At 38.5% G+C, this 22,372-nt stretch overlaps 1 protein-coding gene across 8 annotated transcripts in view; it reads left to right on the top strand.

The window, feature by feature from the left end:
• The window catches only part of GOLGA3 (golgin A3), a 34,556-nt gene that overhangs the window by 8,929 nt on the left and 3,255 nt on the right, over positions 1-22,372 (top strand). For 3 of the 8 annotated variants that reach the window (XM_065693190.1, XM_065693191.1, XM_065693189.1), the window contains exons 3-24: positions 1,548-1,829; positions 2,712-2,824; positions 3,335-4,026; positions 5,231-5,342; positions 6,556-6,862; positions 7,476-7,678; positions 8,060-8,197; positions 9,149-9,310; positions 10,066-10,434; positions 11,587-11,664; positions 12,668-12,931; positions 13,464-13,558; positions 14,223-14,439; positions 15,194-15,337; positions 15,897-16,094; positions 16,623-16,739; positions 17,200-17,339; positions 18,163-18,295; positions 18,550-18,672; positions 19,151-19,315; positions 20,305-20,471; positions 21,452-22,285. In XM_065693190.1, the coding sequence (XP_065549262.1) occupies positions 1,548-1,829; positions 2,712-2,824; positions 3,335-4,026; positions 5,231-5,342; positions 6,556-6,862; positions 7,476-7,678; positions 8,060-8,197; positions 9,149-9,310; positions 10,066-10,434; positions 11,587-11,664; positions 12,668-12,931; positions 13,464-13,558; positions 14,223-14,439; positions 15,194-15,337; positions 15,897-16,094; positions 16,623-16,739; positions 17,200-17,339; positions 18,163-18,295; positions 18,550-18,672; positions 19,151-19,315; positions 20,305-20,471; positions 21,452-21,659 (4,427 nt within the window). In that variant the 3' untranslated portion in view covers positions 21,660-22,285. Of the gene's footprint in view, positions 1-1,547; positions 1,830-2,711; positions 2,825-3,334; positions 4,027-5,230; positions 5,343-6,555; positions 6,863-7,475; positions 7,679-8,059; positions 8,198-9,148; positions 9,311-10,065; positions 10,435-11,586; positions 11,665-12,667; positions 12,932-13,463; positions 13,559-14,222; positions 14,440-15,193; positions 15,338-15,896; positions 16,095-16,622; positions 16,740-17,199; positions 17,340-18,162; positions 18,296-18,549; positions 18,673-19,150; positions 19,316-20,304; positions 20,472-21,451; positions 22,286-22,372 lie in introns of those variants that run through there. The other 5 variants (XM_065693196.1, XM_065693193.1, XM_065693192.1 and 2 more) reach the window with 5 other exon arrangements.

The following is a 22,372-nucleotide window of genomic DNA, read 5'->3' as shown; positions in this document are numbered from 1 at the left end:
GTCCTCAGCATAAAAAGGACATGGAACTGTTGGAACAAGTCCAGAGGAGGGCCACGAGGATGATCAGGGGACTGGAGCACCTCCCGTATGAAGACAGGCTGAGGAAGTTGAGGCTGTTCAGCCTGGAGAAGAGAAGGCTGCGTGGAGACCTCATAGCAGCCTTCCAGTATCTGAAGGGGGCCTATAGGGATGTTGGGGAGGGACTCTTCATCAGGGACTGTAGTGACAGGACAAGGGTAACGGGTTAAAACTTAAACAGGGGAGGTTTAGATTGGATATAAGGAGGAAATTCTTCACTGTTAGGGTGGTGAGGCACTGGAATGGGTTGCCCAGGGAGGTTGTGAGTGCTCCATCCCTGGCAGCGTTCAAGTCCAGGCTGGGCAAAGCCTTGTGTGGCATGGTTTAGTGTGAGGAGTCCCTGCCCATGGCAGGGGGGTTGGAACTAGATGATCTCCAGGTCCTTTCCAACCCTAACTATTCTATGATTCTGGGATCTGTTTCTCAGTTCTGGTTTGTTGGGTTTTTTTTTCTGTCCCTCCCCCCCCAGCTTCTTTGAGCAGGCTTAAAAATACCTGAAGTGCTTATTCAAGTCTGTAGCACTGACAGGAGATAAAAATAGAAGGAGGAAATTTGGTTTTTCCACTTGCAAATACGTTGTGATCATAATGTTAAATATTTTTTTATCAACTTTGTGAAACAGAAATGAAATCTTCCATATTATTCCAATGTGTTCCAGTGAGACATGGTGTGGGAATGAAGGCAGTGACTATTTTGGTACCCTGCTTATTTGAGATCTATAATAATGCCTTTAAAGTTAGACACAGTTTTGTTGCAAATGTAAGTAGTCCCCAGCCAAGTGAAGTAGAAGTGTATGAGAGCTCCAAAATACAACTGGTTTTGAAGATGCATTTTTCCTGATGAAAAATAAAATCAAATATTAGTAAGTGGGGATAGAATTGGCATTAAAGTGGTTCTTTAATTGTCTTTTAATTGGTAGATTTATTATTTTCCTACCTGAGAGCTTTGCTGCTGTGCTTTTGATCAGGATGCCGTATTGGAAAACATGAGAACTTTGTTTAAAATTGAGGAACTCTGCTTGGCCCAGGCTGGAAGTGGGATGGTGGATGCTTTCTCCCCAGTGCCCAGCAGCATACCAAATAGCTGAATCATTCGGCAGAGGCCCACAGTTGCTGAGTCTTATTTGTAGTAGGGTGCCACTCAGTGTGACACGGATCACATTACTTACACTTGGTGTTTCATGCTTCTAAACCTAATAACATTTAAAAACCCGTGTGAGGTTTTGAAGATACTTTGTGATCATTTTTGAGGTTCTGCTTTAAGGTAATGTAGTAAAGCAGATGAATGGTACTCCTGGTCTTTTAAAATGAAGAATCAGAAGTTCTTTATGAAGTTTCTCCTGCAGTTGCTGTTAGCAATTTCCTTATTCTTACAGACTGAAGGCAACAGTGGTAGCATTGTATTTGGGTGGAGGTATGCAGATAAATGGGGTAGCTTAAAGTGTAGCTCAGTGAAACTTTCTTTTCCAGCTACCAGTGTTAACATCAATGAAGTGCCAAACGAAGAGGGAAGTCTGGAGATAAACTGCAAAATGGATGCCTGCCAGAATGGGCCAGAGTCGCTCTTCCCTGACTCTCCTGTATCTTTTGACCCCACCAGCAGTGCACAGGGTCAAGAGTCATCCCCAGGTGTGACTGGTTTCCATGGCAGCCTAAGGAAGTCTCAGGGAACTAGTGCTGAGGGCATAGTTCTTAGAAAAGAAGCTTTGCAGTCTCTCAAACTAAGTCTTCCCATGCAAGAAACTGAATTGTGTAAGCATCTGTTTATGGTGGTGCCCCTGCTTTCTCTTGCTGCATAAAGCTTTTTACTCTGAGCCTGGCTCTAGACGTCTATAACATCATTTAAGCTTGGACTAAGCTTCATTTTTGCAGTAAGCTTTCACTTTGAACTAAAATTAATTTTCTTTCAGTAAACCACCCTCTGCTGCAGCTAAGGCACGTGCCCTGCTGTTTAAAAACTGTTCTTACGCTGGAGGGGAATTTATGCTTTCTGGGTCTGAAGCTATTCTAATCCTCTTGATTATTAGGAGTAACAAAATAACCAACAACACACACAACGTCAGAACCAGGTGGTTTTAAGCTAAGTAATAAAGGAGGGAAGAGAAAAGCAATAAAGAGGAGAAATGGGAGAAGCCTTTATATTAAGGTGCCTATTGCTGCAGGAGTTTTCTGAAGTAAGATTTTAAAAGAAGCCTTAACTACCAGAAAAGTTTAATGTGAGTTATCAAAGAGTAAGAGAATGTACACAGGGAACATCTTTCTCTGACCTGTAGGGAGTAAGTAGACTGTAGGCCTTGCTTAGTTTTATAATTTTGATACTGTCAGAAGTGCAGGACAGGTGAGATTAAATGACAGCTGTAGTTATGTTCTTGCTATTTAATCTCTTGTCATATATACATGGAGAACACACAGCATTTACAAATGGAGCAAGGGAAACATAACAGCCTTCATCAGTGCTTACACAAGGATTTATTAGAAGAGGCCATTCTGAGGTGCATGCCAATAGGCTTTCCTTGCATTCCTTGCTGAAGCATGAAGCATGTTGCTGATGGTAGAAGGGGCTTTTTCCTTTTGTATCAAATTTGCCTGTGTTGGAATTTTCTCTTTTACTGTAAAGATCCCTTTCACTTACAGGCTCAGTAGAGTCTTCACTCCCATTGGAGAAAGAAGAACAAATAAGACTTCAAGCAAGAAGACGGCTAGAAGAACAGCTCAAACAATACAGAGTGAAGAGACATCAAGAAAGAGTGAGTACCACACAGCAGATCTAGATTCAGTGTTAGGAGGGTTGAAAACGTTATCATTTCTGTGCTCTAAAGTACTGTTTTCTCTGCTTTAAATACTCAGTGGTTTTCTCAAATGTGAGAAAACTTTTTTTTTTCTTCCAGACGTGCAACCTCATCAGTAATGTACCATTTTGTGCTACTTAAAAATGCACAAAACGGCACATTTGTGAAGGTTGAGGGGAGGAACCAAACCTAAAACTTTTAAGTAACCCAGATGTTCAATTTTCCTGTCATTTTCAGTTAGCTTTTGGAGTCTACCTTGATCGTTTTCAACGTACATATACTGAATCTTGCTTGATTGCTGATGTAATTTACCTTGTTTATGAAATGATGCATGTATTTAATAATGTACGAGTTTATGAAATAAACAGTAATTTAGTGCTTTACATATTTTGCTGTTGAACTTAAGTATTTGATGCTAGTTTGAAGGTTACATTCTGGAATTTATCATTGACTCTCTGCTTCTTTTAGTCGAATCAGTCTACATCCAAAAACCGGCCCTCCAGCACCCTGGATCCTGAGCTGATGTTAAATCCAGAAATCTTGCCAAGAGCTAGCACTGTAGCAATGACAAAAGAATACTCCTTTTTGCGGACCAGTGTTCCCAGGGGGCCAAAACTGGGTAGCCTGGGACTTCCAGCATCCTCAAAAGAGAGAAGAAGTTCAAAATGCAAGGCCAGTAAGATCCGGTCCTTGGCTGACTACAGAACTGAAGATTCCGGCTCTAGAAATGCTACTGGGAATTTTGTGGCTACTGATTTATCTGGTGGGACTCTGAAGCAAAGCAGAAGCGGTCCAGCATCAGTTGTGTCCGAGATTAGTCTGCCTTCTGACACAGATGATCGAATAGATAATTCCTCCTTGGCAGAAGATAGTGTTTCAGAGGTTGATGGGAGTGAAGTGGGAATGAGGCTGGATGGAAATGAGAGTGACAGCTCTACCTACAGCAGTGTGTCAGGAAAAGGGCTGTATAACAGTTTACAGAATGCAGAAGACAAACAGGGTATTCCATATACAGTAAATGGTCAGAAGATACATCCTGATGCAATGGGGCAATTTCCTTCCATCAGTGAGGTGCTACAGGCTGCAGCAGTGGAGCATCAAGCCCAACAGCAAGAAATTAATGGGGAAGTACGGAGTAGGAGGGGCAGTATTTCTAGCAGGTAAGAAAGATCACCATACAGTGAGGCCATTGTTAGGCATTATACTCTCTTTAGGTAGCCTGTTACTCTTATGCTAACTTTGGATCCAGGTTTAACTTACACTCATTGTAATAAAATCTGTTCTTAACTTAGGGATTCTAAAAGAAACTGAAAGGTCACCTCACTTGAGTACCTAAGTGTATCTTTAGAAAAAGATCTTTTTGCCACTGACTGTGTTTTAAATGTACTGCTAGCAATTGCTTCTGTCTGTATTTACTTGTGAAGCAGGCATTCATTCACTGTATCCCTGATGTGACATTGGTGTTTAAAGTCTGATTATGCAGACTTAACTGACTCAGTGATATTTAATAGCATCCTGTTCCTGATCTACACATGTATCTTTCAGACCTCAAATAGTTATGAAATGCTAAGAGTCTTGTCCTAGATGTTCTTACCCTCTTCAGTGTTTAGAATGAGATGTACTTAGTCTCACAAGCTTTTGTGTAGATGGTAGGTATTAAACTGTGATTCAGCAAGCAAGTGGACAACTGCTGAAGCCCTTATCAATTGTCTATAGCTGTGTGCTTTATACATGCTAATTTTGAAATTACTTTTTTTTCCTGCATTGGAATAAAGCATAATGCCCTGAGATGTTAATGTGGAATCTGTTGCTGACAGTTATTCCTGCTTAGACTTAATTCTTACTGTAATGAGAGATCTTTTTCTCTAGATTCCTAAGCTGTACATCAGGAAAGGACCATATGGAATTACTACCAAATACCTGTTCTTCCTTCATTTGCAGCAGCTGTTGGTATTTCTCAGGCACTTTCACATTAAAGCTGGCAATTGCAGACAATAGTTGTGGAGGGTTTGTGCCCCCATTATGTCCATTTGTCTGCTTATAATGGGGTGTGCAGTTAGAAAATATAAGGAAGTCAACCATTGCACTTCTGTAAAATAACAAATGTGTGGGTGCTACACTAGATTCTAGTTGCTGTGAATGTAAGAAACTAATGTATAAAATCTTAGCATGAATAGAACTTCTTTATCTCTTTGGATGGTAACTTGTTTTGCTGTATTCTGGATCATTGTAGAGCCAGAAAAAAATGTCCTAAATTGTAGGTCACATGTAGAGTTTAAGTACCTTTTAATTTTAGCTTAATTTCAAGCAGATGAGTGTTGTTTTCTAACCCTTTAACTGTGTATGTGCTGTCTCTGTCTCCAGTGTTTCTATGGAAAGCTCTGTCACAGGAGCTCATGATGAAATGTTGCAGGTTCTGAAGGAGAAGATGAGACTTGAAGGGCAACTAGAAGCACTCTCACTAGAAGCTAATCAGGTAGAAAATTAATTTGAATGTATTTAGCAAATTATATCAATATATTAATTTTTAAGAGCCTTGTACTCATTACTTGTGGGGATTGTGTTTTGTAAAAACATTGTTAAATAAGGTCCTTTACAGGGACACCGGGTGTCACTAAGGCTGCTCTATTGCTGCCCTCCTCAGCTGGAAAGGGAGAATTAAAAATATGACAAAAGGCTCATGGGTTCAGATGAGGACAGGGAGATTACTGAGCAATTACTTTCACAGGAAAAACAGACTAGACTTGGAGAAACTAACTGAATTTATTACCAATCAAACCAGAGTAGGATAATGAGAAATAAACTCAAATCTTAAAAACACCTTCTCTCCACCCCCTCATGTTCCTTGGACTCAACTTCACACCTGATTTGCCCACTTCCTTCCCCCCCACCCAGCAGTGAATGGGCACGGTCAGTTCATCATGTTGTTTCTTGCTGCTACTTCCTCCTCAGCGAAGAGGACTCCTCACACTCTTCCCATGCTCCAGCATGGACCTCCATGTGCTGCAGGGGCACAGTCTGCCTCACCATGGTCTGCACCATGGGCTGGCAGGGGAGTCTCTGCTCCAGAGCCTGGAACACCACCTCCTCCTCCTTCACTGACCTTGATGTCTGCAGAACCGTTCCTCACATTCTCACTCACCTCTCTGCCATTGTTCTTTTGCAGTTTGGTTTTTTTTTTTTTTCCCCTTCTCAGCATATGTTATCTCAGGGGCACTACTACTGTTGCTGATGGGCTCAGCCTGGCCAGCAGCATGTCTGTCTTGGGGCCAGCTGGCATTGACTCTATCAGATGTAGAAGCTTTGTGTTTTTTTGTTTAAAGTCATATTAGGAGATGATAAATCTGGAATAATGGTAGCAGTGTCTATAAAGCTGTATTCTTATCTTTGTATTGATTGATGTTATATCATGTATAATATAAAGTATTCCTCCTTACAGTGCAGAAACATGTCTTAGTAAAAGTTCTGACATGGTTACTGACGTATAACGGTACATATCTTGTCTGTGCTTTCCTCTGTATTTTCTTTGGTTACTTGAAATAGCTGCTAGGTGAGATGTAAAAAAGAATTTTTTATAAGCAAGCGGTCTTTGCCTTAGCAAAGTCATTTTGTAGGGCATCTTCTTTAATCAGCTGCTGTTGTATTTTCTCTTAAGACTTCTGTATTTTGATTTTTCTGGACATATTCAGGCTCTCAAAGAGAAGACTGAGCTACAAGCCCAACTTGCAGCTCTGAACATGAAGCTTCAAGCACAGATGGAGCACAGCCAAAATAGCCAGCAGAAGCAGGAATCTCTGAGCTCAGAAGTGGCCACATTAAAGCAGTCTTGCTGGGATCTGGAACGAGCTATGGCTGACCTGCAAAATGCCTTGGAAGCAAAGAATGCTAGTTTGGCTTCTTCAAATAATGATTTGCAGTTAGCGGAGGAGCAGTACCAAAGACTCCTGCTGAAGGTTGAAGATATGCAAAAAAATGTTCTCACCAGAGACAGCACAGGTGGGATGATGTATATGTCAATCTTCAAAAGTTGTTACTCCATAAATAATTTTATTTCAGCATAATTCTGAAGCCCAGGAAGAAGGGATTTTAATCTGTTTCATTGATGTCAAACTAATATAATGGTTTGAATTTTAAGATGGGTTTTATTTTTGTGTCACAGAACTGCCACAATTTGCAAGCTGCCACTGCCAGCTTGGAGAAGGAGTTATAGCTATTTAGTCTAGTAACTGTTTGACAGTGGACTAAGGGGTTTTAGAGAATTGTATAAATACTGCCTTGTAACAATGGCTGTACATGTCAGTATACCTGCTGCTTCCTGATTTTTCATGAGTTCGTATTTTCTGCCTCTGAGGAACTATGAATGCTTACAGAGGTGATTCACTTATTTTCATTTTATTCTGCTAATGACCTGATACTTTGGATTCTAGCACTTCATCTCACTTTTGCAGGAAAAGCCAATCCTTATGTAATTAGGCATATATCTTTTTGTTCAAAAAGGAAGGAAAAAAAAAGAAAAAGCTATGAATATAGCAATAATCCTTGAAAATGTGTGTGTAAAACTACAACAGTGGAGTATGCAAGTCCAAGTTCCTTATTTTTCTTTTTCCAGTTCATGATCTAAGACAGCAGATGGCTTCCTTACAGAACCAGCTTCAGAAGGTGCAGTTGGAACGGACCACGCTGACCAATAAGCTAAAGGCATCTGAAACAGAAATCACATCACTCCAAAATGTGCGGCAGTGGTACCAGCAGCAGCTTGTACTGGCACAGGAGGCCCGTGTCAGGCTGCAGAGTGAGATGGCCAATATACAGGTATTATGATTTACTTGCATATGGGAGGACTGAGAATCTTTCTTTTTTATGTTAATTTTAGCCGGAGGGCATTGTTTATGAGCTCGGACAAGGGAGCCAGTCTCACTTGTATATTCTGCAGGTGGAGAGCAGGGGGAGATGGTGATTTGTTTTCATCATGAGGTGTTAATTCACGTTAATGCTGAGGCATAAATTTGATGAAAGTACTTGCCTTCTGTGGATGAAGCTCTTAAGTGCCATGAAAGTATTGGTGAGATAAAACACAGATAGATTCAGTGTAACTTTTCTTTTCTAAAACTCTTACATTTTTTGGCTGAATTTTGACTGTTGGTATTAATCTGTGATTTTCATATTTTTAATTTTTTTTTCCATTCCCTTAAGGCTGGGCAAATGACCCAAGCAGGTATGTTGGAACATCTCAAACTAGAGAATGTGGCACTGTCTCAGCAGCTGACGGAAACCCAGCACAGATCCATTAAAGAAAAGGAACGTATTGCAGCACAGCTGCAAAATATTGAGGTATGGTTGTAGGTGGTCTTCATGATTATATTCTGTCTGGGTTGCATATTTTAGGTTTTGCAAACTCAAGGTTATTCTAGCAAAGTAGCGTAGTAGCATTCTTAGAAGTTGATTCAAATATTGTATTATACAAACAGTAAATATTTTGGAGCAAATAAATTTCATGACATTACGAACAGTAAGAAGGTCATATGTTTCCCATTTCATGGTGATACTTGCATTTTCAGCTCTGATATTTCATTTTAATTGAATTTTAAAGGTGGATGTAAATATTCTCTTTTGCCTATCCATGAACATTTTCAAGAGAAAACTTAATTGGAAGTTAAGCCAAGTCAGTAAAGTGCTTCTTAAGTGTGCGAAATTGCTCAGTACTCAGGTTTGTCCTTCCTACCTCCAGTAAGGAAAGATGGGTAAATTTTGAAGTGCAGTACACTTACTTTCAAAGCACTTAGAACCTTAAATCCCAGTGAATTCCAGTGACATTCCTGCTTCGAAGTCTAAAAGGACAGTAAAGCAGCAGGCTAATGGAAGCACCATTTTTCTGTGTGCAGTTGCATGAATGACAGGAATTGCAATTTCATGGAGTAGCTACACACCCGAGAAATCTCTTTTGTTTCAGAATTTTTCCAAACAGCTTAATTTTAGTAAAGGTTCTTCTTCTTTACATCTTGTTTCATCTATTGAGAAAGGACATGGTGTTATTTAAGAAGAATTTTGATTGTCACAAGTATACAATACATTCACTGTTATTCTGAGGTGTCTTAAGTATATGAATGGGTGACATCAGTAAAGACATATAGGTGTATAAGACGGACATCAGAATTATCTTTGCTTGTGTCTATTCTCTTAAAATTTTCTTGACAATTTACCACCTTTTCTTCTTTTTTTGTCTCTCCACCCCTCCCTCTCTGTTAACATTTTAGTAGTTGATTCTTTGCTTTTTCTGTGCAGGCTGACATGTTAGATCAGGAAGCTGCCTTCCTGCAGATTCAGGAGGCTAAAACCATGGTGGAAGAAGACTTGCAGAGAAAACTAGAGGAGTTTGAGGATGAAAAAGAACAGCTTCAGAAAATGGCTGATTCTGCAGTAACACTGGAGCAAGAATTGGAGCAGGTAGACTGTTGTTAAGCAACTTCTCAAGGGTTTCAAGGGAATTACTTACATGGCTGAAAAGGCAATAGTAAATAGATAGTGGGCTCTAAAGTTATTTTAAAACCTGAAAGATGGCTGCAGAAATGAAGTCCATATCAAAGTCACTCTGTCCCAGGTGAAAAGTCTCTCCTTTTCTTTCAACTATCTCAGGAACAGTACTTTTTTTTAAAATTTCACAGCTACTGTCTAGTAGATGCTGGGGGTTTTTTTAGTGAATTCAGTATACAATTAAGTATAGACAAGAAGCACAGATCCGTGTTCAAAGTTGTTAGGCAATCAGAATATCGTTATATATACTTACAGTGTAATAAATCTGCACTTTGCTACTGCTTTAACCTTGTAACATACAAAGGCATGTCAAGGGGAATGAGATAAAGTAAATGATAGCTCAGTATTATATTCCATGTAATTATGGCATTATCATAATGACACTAATTTTACCTTATATATCTACGCATTTCAAGTAACAATTCAGAATACTGTGAATCTTCCTTCAGAATATTTTAAGTTTGTCATCCTGGTCATTGCTTAGCCCATAAAATTAGAGATGCTGCAGGAGTCAATAAATGTAATTAATAGAGAAATAAAAGAAGTGGCCTAGGAAAGTTCTGAATTTTTTTTTCCCTAGAAGCTAAAATACTCTATTTTGATTGGAGTGCATTTGCAAAGACAGCTTTCATTTTGTTTGAATTTAATCTTAAAATACTACTTCTTAGGTCAAGTTGACTTTGCATCAGCGAGATCTGCAGCTTGAATCTTTACAGCAAGAACACCTAGACCTGATGAAGCAATTCACTCTGATCCAAGAGACATTGCACACCAAAGAGCAGTCCCTGGATGACCTGCAAACACAGTATGATGAACTGAAGGCTAGATTAGAAGAGTTCCAAAGTGATGCTACTTCTAAAGATGACATGATTCAGTATTTGCAGAATGAGAAGATAGTCTTGGAAGTAGCTCTGCAGGCAGCAAAAGCAAGCAAAGAGCAACTTGATGAAGGAGCGGCACGCCTTGGGGAAGATACAGAAGTAGCATCACAAGTCTTGGAACAAATGAGGCAAGAAATGGCAATCAAGTCAAGCCAGGTAATGAATCCCTAAAAGTAGCTCATTTAAGGTAGCTGTTGCAGGGAAGTATTGTCACAGGCACATGGAGTTACAGTTACAGGAGAGGAGATTGGTATACATGTGTAGATGCAAGATTCAGCTAGAGGGATTATTTTGACCAGTTCTGTCACTTTTGCCTGTTGGCAGTCAGTCTGTAACTTTACATCCTGTTATGTCATTGGTGAGCTTACAGTTCATATCTCTTGGTATCTATGTGCACTTACACATTTGTGTGGTATGGAAGCTGGGATTAATTGATTTTATTCTGTCTACTTCCAGGAGCCACCATCTTTCCAGAATCTGCCAGTTTTAAAAAGCAATACCTTTTAAGTATTGATCAGTTTTTGAAGTAATTTTTTTGTGTTGCTTTTCTGTGTACTGTGGGCCAGGTGTCTCCTTACGCAGTAATTTGGTCATGTGTAGTTGTGCCTTTTCTCTTGAAACCATATACCAGGGTTTGCTTTTGCATATTGTATACCAAGACTTTTTTCTAGTCATGAACTCTTTTACAAGATCAGGCCTAATGCATGTCCTTACTTTTTTGTGGCTGCTTTAAATTATGGTGACTCTCCCTTTCACAATGTAGTTTTATAGGCGTGTATGCTCTATCTTATAGAGCATCGAAGCTCCATAGGAAAAGCTTTCTTATTGATTACTGGTAATGATGAGTTCCTGGGAATCTTTAGAGATTCTTTTGAATATAATAATGGGACTTGTTAGAAGCACCAATAGAAGTACTGAAGAACTATGGGAGTATATTTAACATAAAGATTGCTTTTCTTCTTTCAAAGAACCGTCTGATTTAATTTGATCCTGTATGTGTGAACAGGTTCCATCCAGGTGCAACATGTACACTGATGACGCATACTTAAACTTTAATGGCAGGATAAGGGGACTTGCACATTCCTGAGAGTTGACAAGGCTCACAATGCAGTAACCTGTGTGAATGTATTTCTATATAAAATGTGTTATCTAACAGTGCCACTGAGATGCCTAACCAGAAGTGAGATTTCTCATTAGATTAAGTAATTGGTATGAGTATAGCAAAAGATACATCACTGAAGAAGTAATGTAGAATATGACATTTAGCATGTAAACCAACATGCTTGCTTTTTTTTCCCCCTGTGGCAGGTAGAAAATCTACAACAAGAAAATGCCAGCCTTAAAAAACAGGTTCAAAAAGTGAAGGAGCAGTTCCTGCAGCAGAAGGTAAGGAAAAGCAAACTTTTTCAAAGAAATAAATCCAAGGAATATACTTCTTTTTCCTTCTTAATCCAGTGAAGGCGTATACTTTTGAGGGGTTTGTGAAGACACTTAAATCCATCTACTGTATCAAATAACTTTGTGACATAATTATACAGTTTCTATATTTTGTACAGTTTAATTTTTATCTATAACTAATGTAAAAGCAGATCCAGCAGTGAATTTATGCTTTTGTTGAACTCCAGGGAGTTTGCCAATGATCCACCATATAAAAATCTCTCTCTGGTTTCTTGATGAGATTTGCTTTTGCAAAAGCATCCATGAAAATCTTCAAGTGTCATTGTTTTCCTACAGCTTTGAAAAAAAAAATAGTTGCTTCGGTAATTAGATGGAAATTAAATGTTTTATTGCAAATTTTACTCAGAATTTACACAGTTCTGAAACAGTAATTTGAAATTGACATGTCATTAGTGTTGCATATGTATCTTTTTTCTGTAGGCTGGCACCATTAATTTATTGCTTGATTGCTTATTAACCTAGTGTGAAAGGCTGTTTTAGCTTGCTGGGTTTAAGTTTGGGAAGGCTGTTTAAACTGTCATTCACAGTTAAGCTCACCTCTCATGGCAAAAGTTACTACTTGTATACATGGAATAGTTAATTTTCTACAATTTAGTTTCAGGAAACTGTGCATCATTAGTGCAGTTCTGTAAAGAATGTGAAGAAGAGTATCCCATATTGCTATAGAAAACTCTTACTCAGAGGTCTGTTTTTTTTTTTTTTTTTATGAACTGCTGATACATAGTGGTATTTGATACCGGAGCTTACATTAAAGGCTTTGAACCAGAGTAAATATGTTACAGATGATGATGCTGGTTTGTATTCTTTGACATACACCCCACATCCCCTCCAAACTAAAATAATATCTGGAAATACCTTATAGTAAATTACTCTTAAATGTGTAAAGCTGTAACAGAGGTGACATTGTCCTCTTGAATCTCTTGTGTCCAAGGTAATGGTGGAAGCTTATCGAAGAGATGCAAGCTCTAAGGACCAGCTGATTAGTGAACTGAAAGCTACAAAGAAGCGATTGGACTCAGAAGTGAAAGAGTTAAAACGAGAGCTACTGAAAGTTCAAGCTGAAAAACAGTCACTTGAATCTGAACATTCAAAACTACAGAAGGAAGTATCTCAGGTTCACCAGCAGATGGTGGAAATAGAAAATCAGCTTCAGTCAGTGCAGAAAGAACGAGATGAAATGGAAACACGCCTACAGGTATGGAAGGTGTTAAGCTTTGGACTTTGAGAGTGTTAGATCCAGGAATATAGCACATATATGTTGATATTTCTGTTAACTTTGGAAATACACAGAATGACCATCTGCAAGTTAAGATTCTTGGCTTCATATGTAATACTGTCTACACGTTTGAGCATAAACCTAGCAAAATTCTGTAAATACGTCACTGCTTATTAGCATCCATGTGAGCAAGTGGGGAGAAGCATGCTACAGGCGTGGCAGACGTGTTATGTGGAAGCAGTTTCCTTGGTCCCAAAGTGAACTCCATTTGAGAGCAAAGACCAAACTAGAACTCTGTTCATACATGTTCTGATGATGGCCACAGAGAGAAGAATTAAAAGCAGGAATAGAAGGGGAAGAAAAAGGACATGGAGAACCTTGAAGTTTTCATATTTGGAAATGGCAATAATTCTGAAATTTTATAATTTTATGCTTATTCTTTTCTAATCCAGCATACAGCAAACATGCTTTTGTTCTTACTGTGATGGATGCTTTTTTCCTTCCTATTAAGTCTTTGCAGTTCGATAAGGAACAAATGGCATCTCTTGCTGAGGCAAATCAGGCATTAAAACAACAAGTAGAACAAATGCAAGAAGAAGCAAAAAAGTAAGTGTTCATTTAGCATGGACAAAAGAACTGCATTTGTTTTTCATGGTCACCTTTTTAACAATCATTGTTTTCCTGTTCCCTAGTTTTTCCTTTGGGAAATTTAATTAGTCATAGAATCATATCTATAGCAAAGTGTTGGTTGCATGCTGTGCAGGAGTTGCAGCTGCTCCTCTGATTTACTTAAGCTTTTAACCAGCAGTTTCTGCCATGCACACTGGAGCTAATCCTAATTACCATTCACTGACTTTTTAGCCTTGGCTGGCTATAATGTTGACATTAGTAAGAACCATTGGTTGGTTTAGTTTTTTTTTTCCACTGGTAATCACAGGGTTTTAGGATATCTGGTAGGATTCTTACTCTAAATTCCATGTTATTTTTAGAGTAGTATATATTCCTTCATATTGGAGTTTTAGTAATTATGACAAAACTCTCATTTACTATAAGTGTTTTCTTAGAATGTTAGAGAGTCTTCAAGGTGTGGTCTTGCAGAGGGCCAGATTGTACCTTAGCAACCTAATGGCTTTCTCTGATAAGGTGGGCAACTCTGGGACAAGGGGAGAGAGGTGGATGTTGGTTTTCGTTAGGCTATGTGAAGAATTAATCCTTTAGTACTGTTTTCAGGCAGTTTTAACCTGATGTTTTATTTTTCCTTTCACTCTAGGGCCATTACTGAGCAGAAACAGAAGATGAAGCGCCTAGGGTCAGATCTGACGAGTGCTCAGAAAGAGATGAAAGCAAAACATAAAGCCTATGAGAATGCAGTTGGCATTCTTAGTCGTCGGCTGCAGGAATCTCTGGCTGCAAAGGAATCTGCTGAAGCAGAGCTGAGCAAACTTAAAACACAGATCACTGATGGTGGAAACAACCAGATTGCTCAGGTATGCGGATGTCTTTTAACACTTGTTTAGTACAAGGACAGCGCTATCTTGGTATTAAATTGAAGTCTTGAAATATTACTTTCCACTGGAGTGATTGAAAGTATTTGGAATATAAAGCTAGATAAGAATATGGTATCAGTGTTCTGAGCACTGAGAATTTCCTTAGCTACCTCTGAGGGAGGTGATTTAGCCTTTGGTTTGGTGGGTTTTTTCCATAATTTTACTTGCATCTTTCAGGTTACCAATTGTAATCCAAGCTCAAGAGGATGGTCAGCCTTGATGCTAAATTTCTGGATGAATTTTTATTGTTGGGTTGCTCTTTGTGGTTTCTTGTTGTTTTGGAGTTTTGTTGTTCTGATTTTGGTTTTGTTTTTACTATTTTTTTTTTTTTTTTTTTTTTACTAAAGACTCAGCATCTGAAGATTTTTCCATAATTCTAACTCTTACTGCTTTTTTTTTTTCCTCATTGACAGTTAAAGTTTCTTGAGGGTAATTCATTTAAGTTATGCCTGTGGTTAGAAAACTAGTTTACTGGGGGAAGCTCCAATTCCTTGAACCAGTGGAGCAAGATATCAGGTGCACTAACAGTAGCAGCTGGATGCAAGGGTGGAAAGCTTTGAGCAAGACCTTTACATTAAGCACTAGCACCTCACTTAGCTTTTGCTAGAGAAGTAGGCTTTTTAACTAAAATAAAATTACTCCTGTAGATAGGTGATATATTCATTAATCACGTTTGTGATCCATTTGTCTTTAGGAAAGGATTCAAGCTCTGGAGACAGAATTGCAAGCTGTTAGCAGCAGTAAGTTGATGCTGGAAAAAGAGCTGCAAGAAGTGATTTCACTTACCAGCCAGGAGCTTGAAGAATACAGAGAGAAAGTGCTGGAACTTGAGGATGAGGTGATTGCTTGAATTTGCATGGTAGATGGGAAGGTGACAGTAAAAAGTGCCTGAAAGGCAGGGAGAAATTTTAGTACCATAATTCTATTCCAACAGTGTAGGAAATTAGAATCTTACATAGGAAACTTGGTGTCAGTGACATTTGCTAATTTTGTTGCCCTATGCTGGTTCTTCGTGGTTTCATGAGTCATCATCGTGTAAGGGAAAAGGAGAGAAAAGTAGTTCCTGTATCAGATATGAGCTGTATCTGGTCATGAGACAGAGGATGCATGAATCATTATCTTTTGAAACTATCTGGAGTCATGGATGCTCAGTGATTTTGAGGGCAGGGTGGTGGTGTTCAGTTGCACAAAAAAATTGCATGTATCAGCTACTCATGATCTACACCTGAAAAGTACTCCTGGATTCTGCTTTCTAGCAAGCATTGCAGCCTTTCAAAAGGGAAAAAATAAAATACCTAACTGAACTAACTTTAAAGTGTTCATTTAAAAAAGCAAAAAAAGAAAACCAAAAAGAAATGTATATGCTTGATTTGGTTGTTGTTTTTCTTTGGCTATAGCTTCAGGAATCTAGAGGCTTCAGGAAGAAGATAAAACGCTTAGAAGAAATTAATAAGAAGTTGGCCCTTGAACTGGAGCATGAACGTGGAAAACTTACAGGTCTTAGTCAGTCCAACGCCGCTTTGCGGGAGCACAATAATATCCTTGAAACAGCACTAGCAAAAAGAGAGGCAGACTTGGTACAACTGAACCTACAGGTATTTGACCTTTTGATGTTACATCTTCAGAGGGGAATTAACTCGTATTTCCGATAATAGGATGTGCATTTTCTCCAGGTCCGGGTCTCCCATGTGTTGTTGAACAGCAGTAATACAGGGGGCTAAACAAGAGATCAGAAATGAGTATTTGCACTAAACAGAGCTGTTTCTTTCGTGGGACTGGGGGGAAATCATGCTAAAAATATTTGCAATAGTGAAAGTGTGGCTCATTTAAGTTAGTTGGAACATAAACACTGTTCCTTATCATGCATCTCAATGAATCTATATTTATGCCAATAGTACCCTATTTGTGGCATATAAGCAAATGGAAATATAGGCAATGAGCTACCATTTAACCATAGCTACTTTTAAGCTTGAAGGGTACCATAAGGCAAGAGCTATCAGCAAACAGCAGAGAAGAGTTCTGCAGTCCCTGCATTGGTTTGTGTTTCTGTTTCCTCTCCTGGCATTTCTGGTCTTCCAGTGAGCCCCCACAAAATATGTGTGTGTTTTTGTGATGTGATACAGGTTCAGGCTGTCTTAAAGCGGAAAGAGGAAGAGGATCAGCAAATGCAACAACTTATTCAAGCTTTACAGGCTTCCTTAGAGAAAGAAAAGTTAAAAGTTAAAGATCTTAAGAAGCAGGTAATGTCTTTTATTTACTTAAAAGGTGGTTTAATGTATTCGAAAAGTTACTTGAAACAAAATACATGCTTTATGACATACTGCTTTCTGCAGGGTCTCCCTCATGATAGCCAGTGGCTGATGTCTTTTCTATTATGCCCTGTGTTAAGCATGCTCACTGACTATCAGGAAAGTTCCGTTATGACTTGTGATGTATGGGACGCATCCTGCAGTGATGATACTTCATCCAGAAATGCACAATGAAGAAGCAGAAGCAGAATGCTTCTTCTGATATATACAGTTACTGCCATTAGCATTAGTAAAGATAACACTAATAATAAGGTTTTCTAAGCAAAAAGAAAAGTATTAACAGCTGCACAGCTTCCTCCTTGATTAGTTTTGTAACCCTTTAGTCTAGCTCTCTTTATGATTCACCTACAGTGATAAACCAAAGCAAAACTGCATCTCTTTTTTGTGGCAGGAAGCAGCAGCCAAAGCAGATGCAGCACATAACCGCCGTCATTACAGAGCTGCTGCGCTCGAGCTCAGTGAAATCAAGAAAGAGCTACATGCCAAAGAACTACTTGTCCAAGCCCTTCAGGCTGAAGTGGACAAACTGCAGTAAGTAAATGTCCAAGTTCTTAGAGAATAGTAAATAAATTCTCTGAAAAGGCAGAGAATCTCAGTGAAAACATGTTAGTGAATTTTTGGTTTTGCCACTCTGTAGTGGATTATGCTGAAATGGACCAAAGCTGAGTCTGACCATAAGGTGCATGTTTGGACTTCAGGCAAATACTTGCAGTTTTGTGTCTCTTCCTAATTCAGTTAGACCTGAAGTGTGCTGTGTTTTGACTTCACCATCTGCTTTTTTCACAGTTTCAACACAGATTTCTATTTCATCTTACTAGTAAGAATTCACACTTCATCTATATACTATTATTATTCTCTCTCTTTCACATCCCTGAGGGACTACATAGAGGATTAATTTAATTGTTGAATATGTTCCACAATATATTCAAATTCAATTTGTTTTTTTGTATAGAAGATAGTTTCTTACGTTATAAGAAATTATCAAACCTATATGAGATATAAAGTTAAAACTATTCCTCCTAAAACAAAAGCAAAATTCCAGTCAGATTTTTTTTCTGTTGTTACTACATAATCTGTTGTTTGTAGCTGGACTCTTACCAGAGCTCAAGGATTGTTTTTTTTTTTTTTTTACTATTTCATGATATATTCATGCACCTGTCTCATATATAATCTTTTTGTGATTTAACTCTTGCTGTGAATGTGTTGGCAAAGCCTTCATTCAAAGCTATAAATAACCTGGTTTCATGCACTGTCATGTCATTTATAGTTTTTTAGTTACATAGCTAACCCAGTGAAGTACATGTTTTAAAGGACAGACTGAATAACGGCTGTGTCTATTAATTGTACTGCGCAGGGTAGAGGATGAAAAACATTCCCAGGAGGTATCACAGTTTCAGGAAGACCTGGCAGAAGCCAGGTCTCAGCTCCAACTTCTGCAGAGGCAGCTGGATGACAAGCTTAGTGAACAGCCTGTAGCAAGCCAAGAGGTAAAACCTGCATATTTACTGTGTTTATCCTTCTTTATGATGTGTTGTATAACTTAACTTGTCTTTAACTCTGCATATACCTAGTTCTGCTAGGTTTTCTTAGAACCTGTCAGGGTTCATAAGACATAATAATACATTTCAGATTTTGTCGTTGATTGCACCTATAGATAATTCTAAAGATGATGGTTTATTTTGTTTTGTGTTTTCCTCTTTCCTGCCCTTCCCCCCCCCCCGCCCCACCGCCCCCCCGGTAGGTGGAAGACCTCAAGTGGGAAGTAGAACAAAAGGAAAGAGAAATTGAAACACTTAAGCAGCAGCTGGATATGAGTGAACAGCGCAGCCACAAAGAGTTAGAAGGGATACAAGTTGCCTTGCAGGTAATCTTGGTGGAGATTCTGAGGCTCAACTTGTATTGCTGTAGGGGGATAATTAAAATAATATTTGTATTGTTTAAAAGCATTCTATACTGATACTTTTCTGATATTGCTTTTGATAATTTTTTATTCATAAGAACTTAATCACTATATGTTTTGCAGTCTTTATTTGTCTCAGTTTTACTTTGACTGTGCTGTTAGCTTGTGGCTGGACTTGGTGAATCAACCAACCTAGTTGATTCTGTGGTTCTTCTTTCCTTGCCCTTATGCTAAAAAAATAGTCTACTGACTTTTTTTTAAAAAAATCAAACTTCCGGTTTTCTGCCAGGGCAAATTGGTTTCAAATAGCAGTGTTCTGTGCTGTTCCTTTTTCTAGTTTCCCCTAGAAACTGGAAAAAATAATACATATGAAAACATTAGTTGACTGGAATTTTTATATCATTTCCCTGTGTCACATTGATTGTCTTCTTCTACCTTTTAGAATATCAAGACTGAGTTGGAAATGGTGAGAGAAGACCTGTCAGTGACTCGGAAGGACAAGTTTGTGCTGCAGGCTAAAGTGACTGAACTGAAGAATGGCATGAAGTCACTGCTGCAGCAGAACCAGCAACTGAAGCTGGACTTGAAACATGGCAAAATGAAGAAGGTATTTAGGAAGAGTACATGTTGTAGGATACTAGAAAATACTCTGCTAATGCTCTTAAATTTAAGTACCAGAAAATACTCTGTTGCAGGAAGCCTGGTGAAAACTCTGAACTGAAATGCCTGCCTGTGATAGACTTCCTGATGTTCTCATATCTAAATGATAAATACATGAAGATTTGCAGACAAAAGTTAAATGTACCGATCTTGACTTCCCACCTTTTATTTCAGAAATCTTTGTGTTAGGTGTAGTATTTTACATTTAGACTTATAAAGCAAACAAGTTACCACTTAAATAATGACTCATGGGCAAATATGGAGTTCGTATCTTCTTATCATTAATGCCTACATAATGTTTATGTGCCTATCCTCTCCATACAGTCTACTTTTATATCTTTCCACAGTTTTAGAAACTAGCTACTAGTGGTTTGAGTTTTCTGATTTGCTACTAGTACACAGCAAATCCAGTAATAGGAGTTCCCTTGCTCTTTCCCTCTCTGAAGTAATCCTCTCACTTAGTGAGACAGAATTTTGTATGGAAGCCTCCATTTCATTCTTTTAGACATTGGCTCTGATACCTCATTCTGCAGGTTCCAGAATTTCCAAAAGGATTAATTTGATTGTACTTAACTGATTGTTTGGGTTTTATATTTATTTTTTTAAATTCTCTTAGCTATACTGATAGAATGTTATTAAAATAGTTGTGAAGATCCAAAGCATTAGCTTTAAAATCTTCTTGGTTTTATTTCTTGAGTAGTTCTTGAGTAGGTCCTTCTAAATGCTGTTTGTTTACTTAGGAGCATGGCTAGCAGATGACATTAGGTTAGGAACTTTTGCTTGAGATCCATGAGCCTTACCACGAATGTGCTTCTGACTTCTGCTTTGTAAGGCATATATGTACAACTAGCCTGATGTGAGACTCTTCATCATGGTAAAAATTACAATAATGAAATAATGTTTGTATTTTGGCCTGTTCTTTTCTTTTCCTTCAAGCAGAAGAAGGAACTAAAAGGAGAGAATAACTCTTCAAATCCTGTGACTCCAGTCAAGATTCCTGATTGTCCAGTGCCTGCTGCCTTGCTGGAAGAACTGCTGAAACCATCAACAGCTGTGAGCAAGGAGCCTTTAAAAAATCTGAACAGCTGTCTCCGGCAATTAAAGTATGACCTGTTGTTTTCAACCATATTAAATAATCTTAAAAATGTTTCCAAGAAACCAGCTGTCAGCCTAAAGAAAAAAAGGATTTTGAATTCTTTTCCTCTTACTGGGACTATATTTGGGAGAGTAGGATGTTCTGTCTCTCTAACTGCTTGCTTATATAGTAATGAAATAGAGAAGAACTCTTTACAGCAAACTAGACAAAATGTCCATCCTAAATTATACACAGCAGAAAAAACTGGAAACAGCCGTTTCTAATTGTTCTTGCTGGTGGTGAAGATGATGTTTCTTCACAGCATCAGAAAGGCTCCTCATGATAGTAGACAGGGAATGTGTTAATAAGAAACTTCTATAGAGGAAGTTTATTCTGCCAAAAATATGTTTTCAGATCTTCTTCCCTTAGAAGGCTGCACATGAGATCCTGAGCAGCTTTCAGAAGATGGGGAGTTCAGGCTTATTAGGAGAACTGAACTGCTATTATCACCTCAGTTTGTTTGAGGGGAGTGAGCCTGTGATAATGTTCTGTTATCCTCTACTACTAGACTAGTTGCTTTGCTAAGCTGGTGTCTGACTAAAGTCATAATGTGTTTACTTATTTTTCAGTGCTACTTTCCTCGTCTCTACCTCACCTGTATGCTTTCATACCTGCAAAAGTACCATGTTCATCAGGTTGCAGTCACTAAATACCTTTACTGAGGAAACAGTGCTGCATCATCCCTGGCAATGAGTATGTGCAGCAAAGGAGCTGTTGTGTTGTTGGCCCTTAGTTTTGAACTAAGCTTATTATATTTGGTTTGCTCTTTATTTGAAGACAGACAATTCCTAAGTTTCCTGTAGACCTCTTTCTCTTGTATACAGCTATAGCATAGATAGTCTTGGAGTAGATGCCAAGACTCAGAAAAGTAATTTTGTGATCTTGCATCCAGCAGTTGGTGTTCTGCTTGTTAATTTTTGCTTTTTTTGTTCTCAATACTTTTTAAAGGCAAGAAATGGACAGCCTTCAGCGTCAGATGGAGGAACACACCATTACAGTACATGAATCAATGTCTTCATGGACTCAGATTGAAGGGCAACTAATGGACTTTATTTCTACCAGTCCTGCAACTGCATCAGACCAGCAGGAGGTTCCTATTGTAGATGAAAAGAAACAGAACTGTAGTGTTAGTGACCAGGAAGCTCTGACACTATAACCCCCTTATCAGTTGTCTTTCTTCCTGTTGCTTTAAGTATGTAAACAAATCTTTATCAAAGTTATTTATTTATTTCGTTTTTAAGAACGGTGTTTCAAAGTTGTGCTTTTGCTTGTAGAAGCAAAAGTCATGGTTTTGAGAAATTGGTGTAACATTAAATGCAGAACATGCTATTCCAAGGGTTTGTTTCAAACCTTACCATAATAATTCTGTTATGTTGGGGCTACCAAGTGGTGAATCTAGCTCATTTTGGTGCTGAGACATTCAGATGAAGGTTTAAAATGAAGTCAAGAGGAGCATCTGGTTCTAACTCTGCATTTGTTCAATCTGAGTGAGTTTGTTAAGGAACGACTGTTAATAATGTGGTATCTGGGATTTGTTGTTTGTTTTGCTTAAATGTGGGGTGTGGGGTTCCCCCCCCCCATCTTGGGTTGTATCCAAATCATAGGGAAAAATAAGTTCTGCTCACGTTCAGCCATTACCAGTGGTTGAGAACTTCCTCTCTCCTCCCTCCTGTAATGTCTTATTCTTGAAGCTTGGGTTATAGATATCTTTATTTAAAGAAAAAAAAATCATTTGAAGCCATTTCTAGTTACAAAGATGACCTCTGACCTACAGCAAAAGAAAAGAAGACTGTAATGACAAGCAATGCAGAGCAGAATGTACCTTTGACAGATCTGCTTGGGATGTTTTCTGAAGTATCAGTTTTTCTC

The sequence above is a fragment of the Lathamus discolor genome, chromosome 12 (genome assembly GCF_037157495.1).
Source record: "Lathamus discolor isolate bLatDis1 chromosome 12, bLatDis1.hap1, whole genome shotgun sequence".
Lineage (NCBI taxonomy): Eukaryota > Metazoa > Chordata > Aves > Psittaciformes > Psittacidae > Lathamus > Lathamus discolor.
The sequence above is the reverse complement of the archived record's forward strand: the minus strand, read 5'-3'. Positions and strand labels throughout refer to the sequence as shown.